The sequence below is a fragment of the Podarcis gaigeae genome (assembly GCF_964106915.1).
Source record: "Podarcis gaigeae genome assembly, chromosome: 2".
Classification (NCBI taxonomy): Eukaryota; Metazoa; Chordata; class Lepidosauria; order Squamata; family Lacertidae; genus Podarcis; species Podarcis gaigeae.
In genome coordinates, this window is record NC_139679.1 from 600,484 (window position 1) to 617,035 (window position 16,552).

At 47.9% G+C, this 16,552-nt stretch overlaps 2 protein-coding genes across 5 annotated transcripts in view; both read right to left on the bottom strand.

Moving 5' to 3' along the window:
• Positions 1–1,397: 1,397 nt before the first annotated feature.
• On the bottom strand, positions 1,398–10,605 carry PGLS (6-phosphogluconolactonase). The gene is made up of 5 exons (XM_083729249.1): positions 10,027–10,605; positions 9,571–9,678; positions 8,658–8,759; positions 3,345–3,485; positions 1,398–1,903 (listed from the first exon to the last, which is right to left on the bottom strand). Exons 1-5 carry the CDS (start codon positions 10,588–10,590, stop codon positions 1,766–1,768), a joined length of 1,053 nt encoding a protein of 350 aa, XP_083585375.1. The 5' UTR covers positions 10,591–10,605; the 3' UTR covers positions 1,398–1,765.
• Positions 10,606–12,174: 1,569 nt separating this feature from the next.
• SLC27A1 (solute carrier family 27 member 1) overlaps positions 12,175–16,552 on the bottom strand; it is a 50,316-nt gene continuing 45,938 nt past the window's right edge. For all 4 annotated transcript variants that reach the window (XM_083729199.1, XM_083729200.1, XM_083729201.1 and 1 more), the window contains one exon: positions 12,175–14,016. In XM_083729199.1, coding sequence (XP_083585325.1) covers positions 13,859–14,016 — 158 coding nt within the window. In that variant the 3' untranslated portion in view covers positions 12,175–13,858. The remainder of the gene's footprint in view (positions 14,017–16,552) is intronic.

Consider the following 16,552-nt stretch of genomic DNA (forward strand, 5'->3'; position numbering starts at 1 on the left):
CTATCAACCTCTGCTTAAAAACCTCCAAGAAAGGAGAGTCCACAACCTCCCAAGGGAGACCGTTCCTCTGTCAAACAGCTCTTACTGTCAGAAAGTTAGCTGGAATCTCCTTTCTGGCAATTTGAAGCCATGGGTTCGAGTCCTACCCTCCAGCAGGAGCAAACAAGCTTGCTGCCTCTTCCATGGGACAGATTTCCCTGAAAAGATTTGAAGATGGCTCTCATATCTCCTCTCAGCCTCCTCTTTTCCAGACTAAACACACCAGCTTCTTCAACTATTTCTCATAAGGCTTGGATTGCAGATGCCTGATAATCTTGGTCATCCTTCTCTGCACAAATCTTAAATTGTGGGGTCCAGAACTGGACCCAGGTCTCCAGGTGTGGTCTGACCCAGTTAGAACAGAGTGGGACCAGGACTTGCCTTTCACTGTGAAGTGGGCCTTTTTCTTTTGTATAAAAGTCTGGATTCTTAGGATTCTCTCTCACTCACTCATCCCCCCCCCAGAAAAAACCCTATAAGGCTGGAAAGCACTAGACATAAGGACTCAGGGGATTAAACTACAGTTCCAATAATTCTTTAGGGAAAGCCATGATGGTTAAAGTAGTATAATGCGGCTTTAAAAGCAAGGTGCAGCTGCGACCTTAGGCTAGGTTCAAACAGTGACTGGCCCAGAGGAACTTCATGGTTGATCAGGGATGTGAACCCAGGACTTCCAAGCAATGTACTTACCTGCTATTCCACCTGTTTCACTATTCTATGACTGACACTACAAAGACTGCTGTTCTCTGGGAGATGAAATAATGGAGCAACAAAACTGCCTGCATTTCTTTTTTGCTTTTTCTTTCCCTGGGGGTGTCACTGGGAGGCTAACATGATGAGCTCCTGTGCTTCAGAATTTACCTCCTCCCCCTCTTGTGCAGGCCATTGGGTTGCTCAGCCTCCTCCCACAGGGAAGGGCTATGGAACATCTTTTCCTTTGACAGCTGTAAGCAGCAGTGCCAGCCAAACGTGGACATGGCTTGCAGTCATCTGGCTGTGCTTTTCTGTTAACCTCTCAAGATGCTCCTGTACATTCTTTATCTCCGTTTAGAAGCTTGTAGACTTAAGATGTCACTACAAAGCTTTGGTGAATTGGCTCTGTTGCATTTCACGTCCTCTCTACCTCTCCCATCTACATCTTTTCAACTGAGTCTTGCCAGCCCAAGTTGACCCCAACTGCCCTGCAAATACACTGCGACCGTGGGCCATATAAATTCTGCTAGTACCCTGTATGTTAAATGTGCACTGACCCAGCATCCATATATAATGAGTGCCAATGCAGAAGAGACTTCACTCTTGTCCCCATATTAAAGAAGAATCACACAAGGAAGAGAGGAACACACAGTGCCAACATGGAGTGGCTGTACTTTACATCTTTAATTGTGCACTCACTTTACACCACATTAGACTGTTCACATGATAAAAGACTGTAACGCTGTTCCCTGCAACTCTGTTTACAACTAGTAGCTGGACCCAAGCGTCCCCCCCACCCCCATTTCACACTTTGTCCTGGCTAAAGAAATAATTATATTGGTTACACAGTGCTCCACAAATGTATCACTTCATTAATTTTTTTAAGAGGAGGAAGGAAGGGGGGGGGAACAGTGTTAGTTTAGTGCCGCTCCTGAGCGCTACGACCAGATGTGGAGACCGTGACCTGGAATGTTGGCAGGCTGGGACCACAACCTGCATTTGATGGGCTCTCCCCAACCTGAAGCATGACCTTCTACAAGATGGAGTGCTTCTCAAAGGGAATTGTCAACTCCTTTGCAGCTGGCTCATCCAGAAACCAATACAGCTTCCCAGTGTGGGGTTGGACCAGGGCAGCTGGCAGTGGGTTCTCTTCATCACCTTCCAAAATACGCTGTCCCAAAAAACAGCATGTTAGAAACTAATCACTTGGAACTTAATGATTAGCACAGTACTCAAAATGTAGACATTACAGAGATTTCCCTCACCACATCTCCAACAAAAGATAAGAATCAGAATTCAAACCCAAAACTGCATGATTAGCAGCCTTGATATCTACTGAATCAGACATGCCTTTGGAAACCAGGTAGGTTGGTAGGGTGTAGCAGAGGCAGCAGTTTGAACAAAAGGGGTGTTTTTAAACTCTAAATGCTTCTGGAAAGATAGACACCCAGTGGCGAGGGCTGGGCCTCTGGTTCTCTTCATAAGCTCCCTCGGCCCCAAAACTAACAGAAACAGAATTACACAAAATGAATCCAGCCTGCAGAAGTTGATGAATTTGAAAAATCAGTGGGGAGAGAGAACATGAAATTGCGGGGCAAAGTATTATTTATTATTTTGTGAATCATTTCCCATGAAAACATCTTAAAGAGATTTACTTTTTTAAAAAAACCATTATAAAATAGAGAGCCATAGCTCAATAATGAAGCACGTGCTTTACATGCAGAAAAGCCCCTCCTTCCATTCCTGGCATCTCCTCGTCCAAATCCCTGGAGAGCTGCTGCAGCCGCTGTATGCTAAGGGTGGGAATCCTGCACCCATCCAGATGTTACTGGCCTCTCAAGTGCCACCAGTCCCAGGCAGCCTGGCTAAGGGTCAGGGATGGTGGGACAGTCCAGCAATGTGGCCGCCAGTTCCCTGCTGCAGGTGTGGACAATACTAACTTGATTACTCCTATCAGGCCACATGCCAGGCTGGCTTAGAACACCTCTTTCAAGCATTTAATGAGGTTGAAGCTGTTCTCCTCTCCCAGACAAAAGCAGCTAATGCTGGAAGAAACAAGCCAGTGTTGCTTTAAGAAGAGGCTGCTGCCATGTGGCTCCACTGCTGCTTCTCTAGGAACCCAGAAAAAGCCAAGAGGTGTGTTCCCAACAGCCTCACCATCCTCATGCAATTGCTCTGTCAAGGATGATGTGTATTCTTTTCCTGGGGAATTCTAAGACAGGTAAATTCTAAAACACTCAACATGTTGCATCTTTAGGAGGTTAATGTTTGATTCAGACAAAAATCTGATTTAAGTCTGAAACACTTCTGTTTAACTCCTCCACAGATAAACCAGGGCAGGAGAAGCTGAAGCTCTCCAGACCTTGTTGGGACTCCAAATCCCATCAACCCCAGCTGGAATGGCCAATGTCCAGGGATGCTAGAAGCTGTGATCCAAAAATGGACTCAGGACCACAGGTACCCCACCTCAGGTAAAAACCTACCAGTACTAAGTTTCCTAGCTCTTGGTATTCCTAACCCACCCCCCACAACAAATCCATTCTCTTCTTTGCCAGGGTGGAATCCAGCGCACCTCCAAACCTGTGAGAAAGAAGCCACAGGATGCATGTTACCTTAATCACGGCAGCCTTGCTGTCCCCAGTGGCCACAAACACCACGCTGCGAGCCGCGTTCAACACTGGGAGGGTCAGCGTAATGCGCTCCGGAGGTGGCTTTGGAGAATCGCTAATGGCAGCCACTATTTTCTCCCGCTCCTGCCACAGGAAAGAGGGAGGGAGGGGAGATTAGGGGTGTTCTGTCACAGCCCTGCCTACACCATATTCTGCCAAGCCCATAATTGAAAAGGATCTCCACAGAGCTATTCTCAGGCACATTACTGGCAATCTGTGGCATCAGCCAAGCACCTGTTCTGAAGAGCAAGCCTAGATATTTTAACTGGGCAGACACTGGTATTCAAGCCTCCATAGCATCCATGCAGAGCAACCAGTCTTGAGAGCCAGCCGGCCAGTCATCTTTAAAGAATGTGAAGAATGCATGCAAACTCATATCTTCACCCAGAAATGAAGCAAGGTGGCCGGGTACACAGAAAGGTTGAGTGAGATTTAAACACAAGTACAAAAGAGGAAATTTGACATGACTATATGGAAGTCCTGGGAGCAGTTCTTCCTAATGTTTAGGTGTAGTTTGGATCCATTGCTCTGTGTCTGCTTCTCTGGAGCAGCAGAAAACAACCTTTCTCCCTCCTCTATGTGACATCCTTTTATATATTTGAACATGGCTATCATATCCCCCCTTAACCTCCTCTTCTCCAGGCTAAACATGCCCAGCTCCCTTAGCCGTTCCTCATAAGGCATCGTTTCCAGGCCTTTGACCATTTTGGTTGCCTTCCTCTGGACACGTTCCAGTTTGTCAGTGTCCTTCTTGAACTGTGGTGCCCAGAACTGGACACAGTACTCCAGGTGAGGTCTGACCAGAGCAGAAGACAGTGGCACTATTACTTCCCTTGATCTAGATGCGATACTCCTATTGATGCAGCCCAGAATTGCATTGGCTTTTTTAGCTGCCGCGTCACACTGTTGGCTCATGCCAAGTTTGTGGTCAACCAAGACTCCTAGATCCTTTTCACATGTACTGCTCTCTCTAAGCCTCTCAGGGATAGGGCACAGTATAAAACCCAATTAGAGAGAAGAGATTTCTCACCCTTTACTCACATCCGCTTTACTCGCCTGAAGCAGTAGTGCTGTAAGCACTAATATCAACATGCCCTAAATGGGGGAGACGCAAGTAATGCTGACACCTCGTCAGACATTATTTCAGGGACATGCCAGGCTGGAACCAACAGCTCTGGTGCTTCTATCTCTGCTGGGCAAGTGATGCCATCATTTCCTTTTTTAAAACAGGGGTTTCAACAGAAGCAAAAGCAAAATACAGGAAGTGTTTAGAAACCATTCCATTCCATTTTGGAATGTTTCAACTGCCTATGGCTGCCAAAACATATTTTTGAGTTGACTATTTAATGTACTTCAACATTTCCAAGGTACATTTAAAACCATATCCACACTTGCTATTTTCTTACTTTCCCAAACTTCAAAAGGTCGGAAAACAAATGCATCTTTGATGAGATTTTTTTTTTAAAAAGGTCAAGATTTTCACTGATACACACACTAGTACACAAACACAAACAAGTTTGAACTAGACATTTAAGCAATTAAAACTTAAGCTGATTCAATGTTGGGGGCAATTTTAATCTGAGGGTCTGTGAGTTTACACTGTTTAATTTCTAAAGTTATTTGGGTTCTTGTGTGTTATTGCAATAAGGAATGAAAAAGAAAATATTATGGCTCTCCCTTCTAATAGCCGACAGGTAGCTCCATTTATTAAATTGAAAAGTCGCCTTGTGGTTTCTCCAACATCTCAAACAGCAACCTCTATTGACGTTTTGGTACAATACAGATGTATTTAAATTTAATTTAATATATTGATCAGTTAGGAGGCAGATGGTTAAATAACTCATCTTTAAATTCATTGATAGTCCCTAAAGATAAGTTTCAAAAAACTTCAAATATCCTAAGGGAATTGTTTGAGTAAAGGTAGTTGAATAAGAGGAAAAGGGGTGGAGTCAAGAGTCATCGTCCGATGAAAGCAGATGATGCAAGGCAAAGAGAAAGGGGAGGAGAGCAAACACCTGGTCAAAATCTGAGATAACATAACAAGAAAGTGTCCAGAATATTCAGTTTAACCACCTGCCAGATCTGTTCCCCTGGCAATCAGTTTGTCATGCCTTGCAGCCACCTACAGTGGTGGTGGTGGGGAACCTACAGGGGTTGCGGGACCACCTCTCTCAGCTCCCATCTCCACTGGCCACAACCGCTGGAGCTGACGGGAGCTGGAGTCCTCCAACAACATCTGGAGGTTAACACAGAGCAGGATTGGGGAACCGAGGGACTAGGTGTCAAGTCACACCCCTCACCAGCCCAGCTCTGCACCCTCTTTGGGTGCTTTTGCCTGGCTAGAATGCCTACTTGAACCCTCATCATGTGTCTTGTGTTCCTGAATGGAGGACACAGAAAGAGGACTTCAACTCTGAGAGCAAGCCTTTCTGCTTGTCTGATGGAACTATCTCCCCTCTCCTCCCCTTGTGTGCTGTTCTGGAGGTTCTCCTGCCCAAACCCCTTAACCAACTGGGGAGTGGGAGAGGAGAAGTGGGGAAAGTCCTTGTGCAGACTTCTGCTAGCGAGATTGGTTAACTAAATTTGGCCCAAAGTGCTTACTGCACAAAAGTAGCATGCACATTTATTACTCAGCCCCCTTTTGCTTCTGGCCCTGCCAAGCACTGTAAGGTTTCTCAGAAGGGAGTGTAGTCCTTGGGCTCAAAATGCAATCCCCACACCTGACCTAGAAGCTCAGTGGTTAGCTAGCTCCTAGTGTGGGAGAGCATCACTCCCAAAGATCCAGCTGCCCAGTGAATTCCCACTTGGCACTGCCAGAACAAAATCCAATTTAAATGTGTCAGGCAGCCTGCCTTCAGGACAAAGCAAGACACCAGTAAGCCTTAATCTGATTCCCCTCAGCAGTTTAAAATAGCCAGCTAGATAGACAGCAGCCCCTTCTACTTCCTCCTCCTTATTCAGATGCTGTGAGGCATGACCTCTGAAAGGAACATGGCTCACACAGGGGTGGAGAACCTTTTTCAGGCTGAGTGTGACTCAACAAATGTGAATGCTGCTTTGGAAGAGGAGTCTAGCTTCTGCACTACTCACTCAGTCATGCACACCCCTCTATCCTGCACCGAGGCAAGCAAGAGGCAGGATCCTGTTCAAGGACACAAACATAAACTCAAGGAGGGGGCAAAGCAGGGCCAGTGAGGGGCGCAGCCTGGAGAGAGTTCCACGGGCAGACAGAGAAACCTGGGGGGCTGCATTGGGTCCTGAGCCTGAGGCTCCCCAGTCAAGAGAGGAGCAGTGCAGCAATAAACCTGCAGGCACATTTGGTTTCAAACTGGGTGAGGGACCACGTGTTGAGATTCCTGCATTGCAGGACCCTTGGGGTCCCCCCCCCAATTCTGTGATAGGGGTCAGCAAACTTTTTCAACAGGGGGCCGGTCCACTGTCCCTCAGGCCTTGTGGGGGCCAGACTATATTTTGAGGGGGGAAAACAAACAAATTCCTATGCACGCTGCACATATTGTATTTGTAGTGCACAAAAAATAGGAAAAACAATACAATATTTAAAATGAAGAACGATTTTAATCCCGCTCTCCGTCCGTTTTCCATGGGGGGTGTATATGTGTTTTGTGTGTTACAGAAACTTAGTCACCAGCTATTCACCCTCAACCACCTAAAAGGTAAAGGTAAAGGTACCCCTGCCCGTACGGGCCAGTCTTGACAGACTCTGGGGTTGTGCGCCCATCTCACTTAAGAGGCCAGGGGCCAGCGCTGTCCGGAGACACTTCCGGGTCACGTGGCCAGCGTGACAAAGCTGCATCTGGCGAGCCAGAGCCACACACGGAAACGCCGTTTACCTTCCCGCTGGTAAGCGGTCCCTATTTATCTACTTGCACCCGGAGGTGCTTTCGAACTGCTAGGTTGGCAGGCACTGGGACCGAGCAGCGGGAGCGCACCCCGCCGCAGGGATTCGAACTGCCGACCTTTCGATCGGCAAGTCCTAGGCGCTGAGGCTTTAACCCACAGCGCCACCTGCGTCCCTCTCAACCACCTACCCACCCCCAAAAGTGACACAAGCCAGCTCCCAAACAGGGAAGGGTACCCCTGCCCACAGAAAGAATGCCTCCACACCACAGTTTCCCTTCCATGGGGTTTTCCTACCACAGCTCATCATTCTTGGCAGAGTGTGCCTCCTGACCATGGGAAGAGTGCCCTGCTGAGTGAGTGTGTGTGTGTGTGTGTGTGTGTGTGTGAGAAACTTCCACCTACCCCGCTCCCCAAGAATATGGGGTGCCACCTTGAATAAAATATTGGGAGAGGCAAGTAAGCCCCACCCTGTATAATCGATCGCATTGTGCTTTACACGTGCACACCAAAAGGCAACGTCCATCAACTTTTTTTGGGGGGGTGGCTCCCTCAAAAAAATTTGGGGGCGGCTTGGTGGTGATGAAGGAACCTATGCCAAGAACAGAGACAGGCCAATCCCCAGAATGGCAACAGTGCCCCTGTGCATGGCGAGAGCACCTCTCCAGCACTTGAGGCTACTACAAATTGGGGTGGGGGGTGGGGACCGATCCCACTTGCCTCCTGATTCTGGCCAGCCAATCTCAGGCTCGAGGTGAGCCTATACCCACCCTCTCACGAAACTGGCAAGAGTGCCCCTGCCCATAGCAAACGCGCCGAGTGCGCAACACCCACGCCTCCTGCTCTGCTCCGTCTCTGCTGTTGGAGACGAGGAAGCCAAACTTGTCGACACAGCGCTCGCCATTGGAGCTGCCGTGGCGGCTGCCCAATGAGCTCTGTGAGTCCATCTCGCTTGTCACAGCCACCGCTGCTTCGTCTTTGGCAGCGCCGCTGCCTCGGCCAGGGGTGCAGAGCCCATGCCACTGGCCTGGGTGGCGGAGGCAGCCTCCCTGCCGCTTCCTTCCACTCGGCTCTTGGCCATACGCGGCTGCCTCAGCGGGAAAGAAGGGGCATTGCACAGAGGTGTCCGTGGCTTCGGATTGGCTGCAGGAGCTTCCTGCAGCCAATCCAAAGCCATGCCAGCATCGCGGAAGTCAGTCCCCGCACGGGAAGGCATCCATGGCTTCTTCTGAAGGAAATGCTGCACCACACTGGCTTAGATCAGCACAGGGAGACTGACTGAGCGGGCAGCAGAGTCCGCAGGCCAGATTTACGAGCCTGGTGGGCTGGATCCAGCCCCCGGGCCTTAGTTTGCCAACCCATGTTCAAAGTTCACTGCAGCTCCACACCCTGGCTCACCTGCAAGAGAGAATGATCCGGAAAGAGTGAGCAAGTGTGCCCATCTGGTCCCACTCCCAAGATCAAGAGGTCAAACACAGGCATATCCTCGCCTTGGAAGGCCTACACAGAATGGGAGAACACAAATTTATCAACCACATTTTCAATACTGCCCTTCAATATACAATTATCACTGTGCTTTACAGAGCTTAAAATAAAAGTAAAAATGCACTGGAACAGCATCGCAATCCTAATGGCAGGAAAAAAGAAGAAGCCATGATAATATCATCAGAAGATGATAATAAGCCTGGGAAAAGGTATTTGACTGGCACCAAAATACCTTAGTGCCAGGCAGCCAATTCCTTGGTGTGTCCAAGTGAGGGACAGCCGACCTTCAAATGCATTAGAGGGAAGACCTTGCCTCCCACCAGCAATTTTCCAAAGTGCTTTCAGTCTTCAAGCTGTCAAGCTGTCATGGGGGCCGGGGGGGGGGGGGAGACCCAATTCATTTAGCAAGGAGAGATGCATATTTCTGACTATTACTAGAAGATCCCTCTAGGCTTGATTCGAGCGTGGGAGAAACAAACAAACCAATAAGAAGAAAGCAAAATAGTTCTAAGAACTAAAAAGAATTGAATTTGAAAAGTGAGAAAAATAAGGTTTTCACCTAGCACCAAAAAAATCCTAACATAGGCCCCAGGTATGGCTCTTTGGGGAGAGCATTCCAAAACTGGGGTGCCACCACTGAGAAGACCCTCAGCCCATTTAATGCAGAGCAGCAGAGCAGACTAGGAAGAGCTCTAGCCAGGAACTCAAAATTTAAGATGTTGAGTTAAGCAATGAATGGTAAATAAGCTCAGTCCATTAACTCTCAACACACAAGGATTTTTTGTCCCAACATGGGGCCTTGTCTGAAAAAAACACACAACTGTACCTCTTTCAGTTTTGCTGCATAATCTGCAGCTGCCTCTTCCACTGGTAGCGAAGGGTTGATAACAACAATTTGGTCCTCAGGTACAGCAATTTTAGAAAGGAGGTACGTCTGAAATAGGTAACCACAGGTCACATAACAACAAAACCATCTATGGTGGTTCTTTCCAACTTTTGTACTAGGTGATGAAAGCATCATATAAATTGCCTCTTTTTCCTCCCTTGTTGAAATTTAGATTGTAAGCCCCTCGGGGCAGGGGCTGGTTTCTTTTTAGCTTATGTATAATATTCTGTAAAGTACATCAACGGCACTATATAATTAGTAAAAACAAGATGACTATTTCATTTCTATATCCCGGAGGGCCAGCCCAATCTGTTTGGGCCGGTGCGGCGAACCCCACAAGGCGGGGTCCGCTGCCCCCGGGACCCCGCCGCCCCCCTCCCCCCCCCCCAGGGCCACCTGGTAGGCGCCGTAGTTGCTCTCGGGGTCGCTGAGCGGGACGCGGCGCTCGTCGGCGAAGGCCAGGAGCCAGCGGGCCGGGCAGGCGGCGGCGGCGGGCAGCTCCTGGGCCAGGACGCGCACCAGGCTGCCTCCGGCCAGGCCCAGCGAGAAGCGGCCGGCCGGCCCGCACTGCGCCTCGCGCTGCGCCACCAGCTGCGCCAGCGCCGAGCCCAGCTCCTGCGGGGAAGGGAACACCGAGACGTGCGGCGCCGAGGCCGCCGGGCCGCGCCGGGACGACGAGGAGCCGGGCATGGCGGGCGAGGCAGAGAGGGAGCCGGCGGGCGGAACGGAAGGGCCGCGCGGCGAGGGAGCCGGGGGGACCCATGAAAGCAGCGAGCGCAGCCGGGCGGAAGACCGGGAGGTAGCCGAGGGAGCACGGGCGGAAGAGGCGCCGGAAGGAAGCGCAGCGCAGCTCAGCGCAGCCCGACCCCGCCCAGGAGGCACCGGAAGTCCGGCGGCGAGCTCGGAAGCCCTCGCTGCTCCGGACGGCCTCGTAGCGCCGTCCCGCGGCCGGAGGCGCATCTCTGGCTGCCCGCCTCGGCAACTGGCCCTCAGACTCAGCCAGGGGGTAAGCTGGAAGTCAGGAACCAGAAGCGATCCACGAAACCACGTTTCCCACGTCCAGCAAGAGTCCCGCTGCAAGAGCAGCTTTGGCCTTTGCTCCTGCTTTTTGAGTGCCTTTCTCCTCAGCAAAGTCTGGAGGGCGTTGTGTTGGCTGCCTCTGTCCCATCAGGCACCCGGGAAGACCGTGTGATGGGAGTCCCAGAAGTAGGTGGCTAAGGCACAGGTAAAGCCTGGTCCTTAGGAGGCCTCCTCCTCCTTTGCCTTTAACAGACCAAAAAGCAGCAGGTGAAGAAATTAGTGTCCTATTTCTATACTGTCTTGTATTTCCCCCCTTTCCTGGACCAAAAGTGGTCCTGAAATGTAGAATGGTGGCAGCCACACATCTCTCATTAGTTAGATTCTAAATCTCAGGGACAGGGCTATTTATTGAAGATACAGGCGCAACTTAATATGAAATGAAACCTCCACCTTTTTAGCTAGAGGCATCTTAAAATTTTGTTTCTTGAGCATGCATGCCTAGCTGCCTATGCTATTCTCCAACCCTTTGGAATAATCCCCCGCCCCTTTTAATGTAGAGACTGTCTTCCTACTTTGCTGCATGTCTCCTGCACAGGAGTTCATATCCAGTCCTCCACTAAAAATAATGCATGGCGTAAAGTAGCTCTTTTTATCTTCCATGAATCTTCCAATGATTAGCTGTATTAGATGTCCTGAGGTTCTGGTTCAAGAGACACCTGCAGGAATGAATGTTAATGTGTGCAGAGGGCCCATAAATAATGGTCTTCTATCCTGCTATAGCCAATGAGGTCAAGCGTCTACAACAGGAGCAATTTCTTGTAGGGGAGGGAAGTATATGACCACAAAACAGCATGGAAGAAACTATCAGCACATGCCCTACCAGGGGACACTTTAGATGCTCGGAAAATGCATTATTACAACAAAAGGCACTGCCTTGAGGGAAGACACAGGAAGAGTAGAAAGTCCAACTTGCGAGACGTGCCTCGTCTCACAAAAGGATGAGGTAAGAGTTTGATTTGGAAGTAAGGTTCATTGGTTCCAATGAAGTTAAATTCCAAGGACTGAAGGATACTTAGGATCCTTTTTGGGTTTTCCTTCTGAAAACTTCTGATATAATAAAAAGTGAGGCATGACCATGGATCAGGTGTTTGTCTTAAGTACATCCTTTATATGGGTTGTATTCTTAGAACAAAGGGAACCTATTAACATAATTTACAGAATACATATTGCGTGCCTGCCCCTTCCAATATGCATACAGGCAACCCTAGTTACTAATCCAAATAAGACTTGCTTGTGATAACGGCTTATGCAGATATGATGAAGAGACACAGGAGATGATCCAATGCTGAGTGGTCTCCACCCACAAAAGTCTTTTTGCTTGACTAGCTACATCAATTGGTTTAAAGCCTGACAGAACAGAACTGAGGGCAACAAAGAGTGAAACTGGTCTCTGCATTTGACTGAAATGACATGCAGCTGCATACATCAAAGAGAGACAGAGACAAAAAAGAGCAAGACAAACTCTTAAGCTTTCTTCATTTTTTATTTTCAAAACAAAGTTATACTTTGACAATAGTGACTCCATCTGAAAATGTAACTGTTAGTGCATGATTTCTGTTCAAACCATGAACTATATAGCCTTAAAAAAACCTGTGTGCTTTTCTCCAAATATCAGGGCTCAGTTAGCTGTAGGTGCCTTTTTCTGAGGATTAATAACAAAGCTAAATTTATTACAAATGTTAACCTGCTCTGTCTGGCTCTGATGAAAGGCACATTCTGAGTCTAATAAAAAAGGGAAAGCACACATTCCACTGGTTTCAGAACCATTACTTAACAATGGCCCTACTAGTACTGTATGGTGCTCTATTATACAACCTAACACTGCATAGAAGTCTTTGTAAAATGGTTTTGTCCAAAGTTACATTTTTATGAAAGAGAAGAAGGGTTATTAAAGGGAAAAGGGCACAGAAAGAAGAGTACAGGAACATCCCAGTAAAATAATCAATTCCATAGAAGTTAACTAGGATATCCTTGGAATAGCTGCATTAGTGGTACAGGTCTTCCACAGCAACAAGAAAGAATCACAGCAACTTTGAAGGTATGGTCACTCACAAGTCTCAGTATCCCTTCTGTCTTCCTTGTTTTAAATAAAATGCTTTGTGCCATCTACAGAAATTGCACTAGAAAAAGCGGTAGAGTTAGTAATACCCACAGTTGTGCACTGATGGAAGGTGAATGTTAGGATTATGTTGCAACTTGCTTTGAGCAGCTGCCACACTTCCTACAGAGAGCAGTGTGGATCAGAGAAACCAAAACAAATGTTACCAGACTTTGTTCTCAGGATTATCGCCCTGTTTTCCAAGATTCTGGATCAACGTCAAGTAATCTGAAATGTTGCAATGTTCAAAAGTGGACATGTAAACCAAAGCACAATGGCTTCCCCTACAAGGATACAAAGTATTTTATTGATCTTCTGTCATTGTGTGGAAACTTTCAAGCACCACAATGGATTAGAAGGGTGTTTCCTGTGCATTTTTCAGCCCAAATTTGTTTTTGCTTTAATATAACATTTTAAATACCAACTTTGTTGTTACTTCATCAAATTAGTCATTTTATTTTTAAGATCAAAGTCTCTGCAGATAAAATATTGCATTTTGAAAGTCAGTCCATTAAAGTTCTACCTAAACATGGGTACATTTCAGAGTGATGACAACTGGAGGGACTATAAATGTGTAGATTAGGAAGCTGGAAATCCCAAAACAACTGAAGAAGCTCCACAGCAATTGTGCTATTGCCTTAAGTAAGGCAAATCCAGCTGAGACACATGGCAGAAGGCAAGTCCACCAGTGCTATTGCAGGCTCAGTCACACCAACGTATTGAGGGCTTTAACAGTGTAATAATGGGGACCATAAATCTGTCTTGCTTCACACAGTGTCTTAAAATGCAATGGTTACATAGAGGAAGGGGAAGAAAAACCATTCTAAAGACTGAACAGTAGAAAGGGGCCACCACCTTTGCTCAGGAAACAGTTAATGTGCTTTTAAAAAAGATGATGGCCACTCTACTCCCTGTGCCTTGCTAGTTTTTGTCCCTACTGCAGATGTTCTGAATGGAAACCTTGCTTCACTTGTTTAACCAAGTTTGTTTCTCTAGCCAAGCAAAGCCCTCCAGTGGCAAACTCTTCACTAGTGGCTTTTGCTGATGAAATCACAGAGACACTTTTCCAGCCTGGATCCTCTCAAATACACACTCATCCACAGGTAGGTACTTGCCAAGTTTTACATCCAAGAAATATAATCGATCAGATGTCTGGTGTGGGTTGTAGCTTTCCCTTTGCAAACGTGTTTTCTGAATTTTGAAAGTGCCTGTTGGAAGAAAAGAAGTCAGAATAATGGTGGGAGGAGGACAAGGGCAGTGGCAAGAAACAGCTATACTGCAGATTGAAGGGAGACGATTGGGTGAAGGAATTGCCCTGCTCTCTTCTTCAAAGCAAGCATGTCATGGTCAGATGTGAACACAGCTCAAACTTCAGCTAGATTCAGGAGGAAGACTGGTTATTTCTGTGAGGCAAGTTGTTGGTATTGTTACCGTATTTTTGGCCCCATAGGACGCACCTCATTTTTTGGGGGGGGGAATAAAGAAAACAAATTATCCCCCCCCCCCCGGCACGGGGCAGGCACGGGGGAAGCCCGAGCTTCCCCCGACCCCAGAACAGCCTGCTATCCGCAAACCTAGGGAGCCGTGCCGGTCTCCCCAGGCTTGCGGAGAGGTGCGCAAAGCCCAGACGCGCTCTTCAGCGCGCACCAGGCTTCGGGATGCAGGCAGCTCTGCGCCACCCTCCGGAGCCGGGCGCGGCTTCGCGTCGGGATCCAGAGGGTGGCGCAGAACTGCAGGAAGCCCGGGAGCACAGGCAGCTCTGCGCCACCCTCCGGAGCCGGGCGCGGCTTCGCGTCGGGATCCGGAGGGTGGCGCAGAGCTGCAGGAAGCCCGGGAGTGCAGGCAGCTCTGCACCACCCTCCGGAGCCCCGCGCGGCTTCGCGCCAAGATCCGGAGGGTGGCGCAGGGCTGCAGGAAGCCCGGGAAAGCCTGCATTTGCCCCATAGGACGCACACACATTTCCCTTCATTTTTGGAGGGGAAAAAGAGCGTCCTATAGGGCGAAAAATACGGTATATGCGTTAGTCACGAAATACAAAAATAGCCTCTGGGCGATTTACAAAATAAATTCAAAGACACAGTTAAAAATATAGCAATCAATATTCCAACAAAGCAACAACCTCAATATGCTAACAATAATTAATAAGAAGGGTGAAAAGGTAGAGACAGAAATTACTAAAAAGTAATGATTGTTACAATACAGAATACAGTGAATCGGTCATCTTGCCATTTTGGATGTTTCTAGATAGGAGCTTGATGTCACAAACAGGTGGTTTAGACGAAGTTTTTTCTCTGTGCACAACTGGCATGCAACTGTGCACATGCTCCATTTTTTAGGCTTATATTTTTCATCGGTATTCTGCTGCTTCCCATCCCCATCAGTAGGTGGCCCTTAATGAAATGTTTCTGTGCTGTTTTCTGGCCCCAACTCTCATCCACTCCTCCCCTGCCAACCACTACCTTCTCTGGTCTGGGCATGCACACATGTTTGTCCATATATGTGCGCACACACTTAAGGAACTCTACAGGAAGTGTGCAGGAGTAAACATTACCAGCGCTTAGTTATGCTTCAAAAGGTAAAAAGGTAAAGGACCCTTGGATGGTTAAGGCGACTCTGGGGTTGCGGCGCTCATCTCGCTTTCTGGCTGAGGGAGCCGGTATTTGTCCACAGACAGCTTTCCAGGTCATGTGGTCGGCATGACTAAACTGCCACTGGCGCAACAGAACACCGAAACGCCATTTACCTTCCTGCTGCAGTGGTACCTATTCATCTACTTGCACTGGCATGCTTTCAAACTGCTAGGTTGGCAAGATCTGGGACAGAGCAACGGGAGCTCACCCCATCACGTGGATTCAAACCACCGACCTTCCAACTGGCAAGCCCAAGAGGCTCAGTGATTCAGACCACAGCCCCACCCGCATCCCCTGCTTCAAAATGGAAGGTTATGCTTGGGGTTGTCTGTGTGTGGCTGAGTACATCATTCATTTGCATTTGGGTTTTGTTTTAATACGGATATCTTGCATAAGGTTGATATTTAGCAATACCTAGAGTCTGAAAAAAGATAGAAATAAAAATGCTAATCTATGTATTGTAACTACAGTCTCCAAGTTAATCCCCTACATGTGTTGAGATGTTGAGAGAAAAGTTCCTTTGAACCATATTGGAATTTCAGCATTTGCTGCCAGCATGTGGCTATTGGTAGAAACGGGCAGAGGCATATTGGTTGAGCTGCTAGAGCAAATGACTATGTCAGGGCTTTCCAAACTTTTCATGTTGGTGGCACACTTTTTAGACAGACATCATTTTGTGACACAGTAATTTGGTTTTACTAGCAAACCGGAGGTTAAACTAACACCTTTCTAGCCCCAGGAGGAGCACAGGGAACGTTTGTGCGACACACCTACACACTACAGCTGACACACTAATGTGTCACGACATTTACTTTGAAAAGCTCTGGGGCTAGGTTTTGCTCAGATGAGGAACAAAGTGTGGCAATAGAGACCATGACCAAAGCACATAGACATAGACAGAGAGAGAGAGAGAGAAAGAGAGAGAGGGAGCTCACCAGCTTCCATACCAGTGGGTACAGGCTGACAGATTATTTTACTTAATGGGCTTTCTGTAGTAAGAGAACATCTGGCTGTGGTGAGGACTGCAGGGCCTGCTCCCTTCCAGGGCCTTCTCCAAATGGCCCAGGGGGCGTGGCCCAGGCCCTTATTTGGAACAAACTTTTGGGGAAGTGCA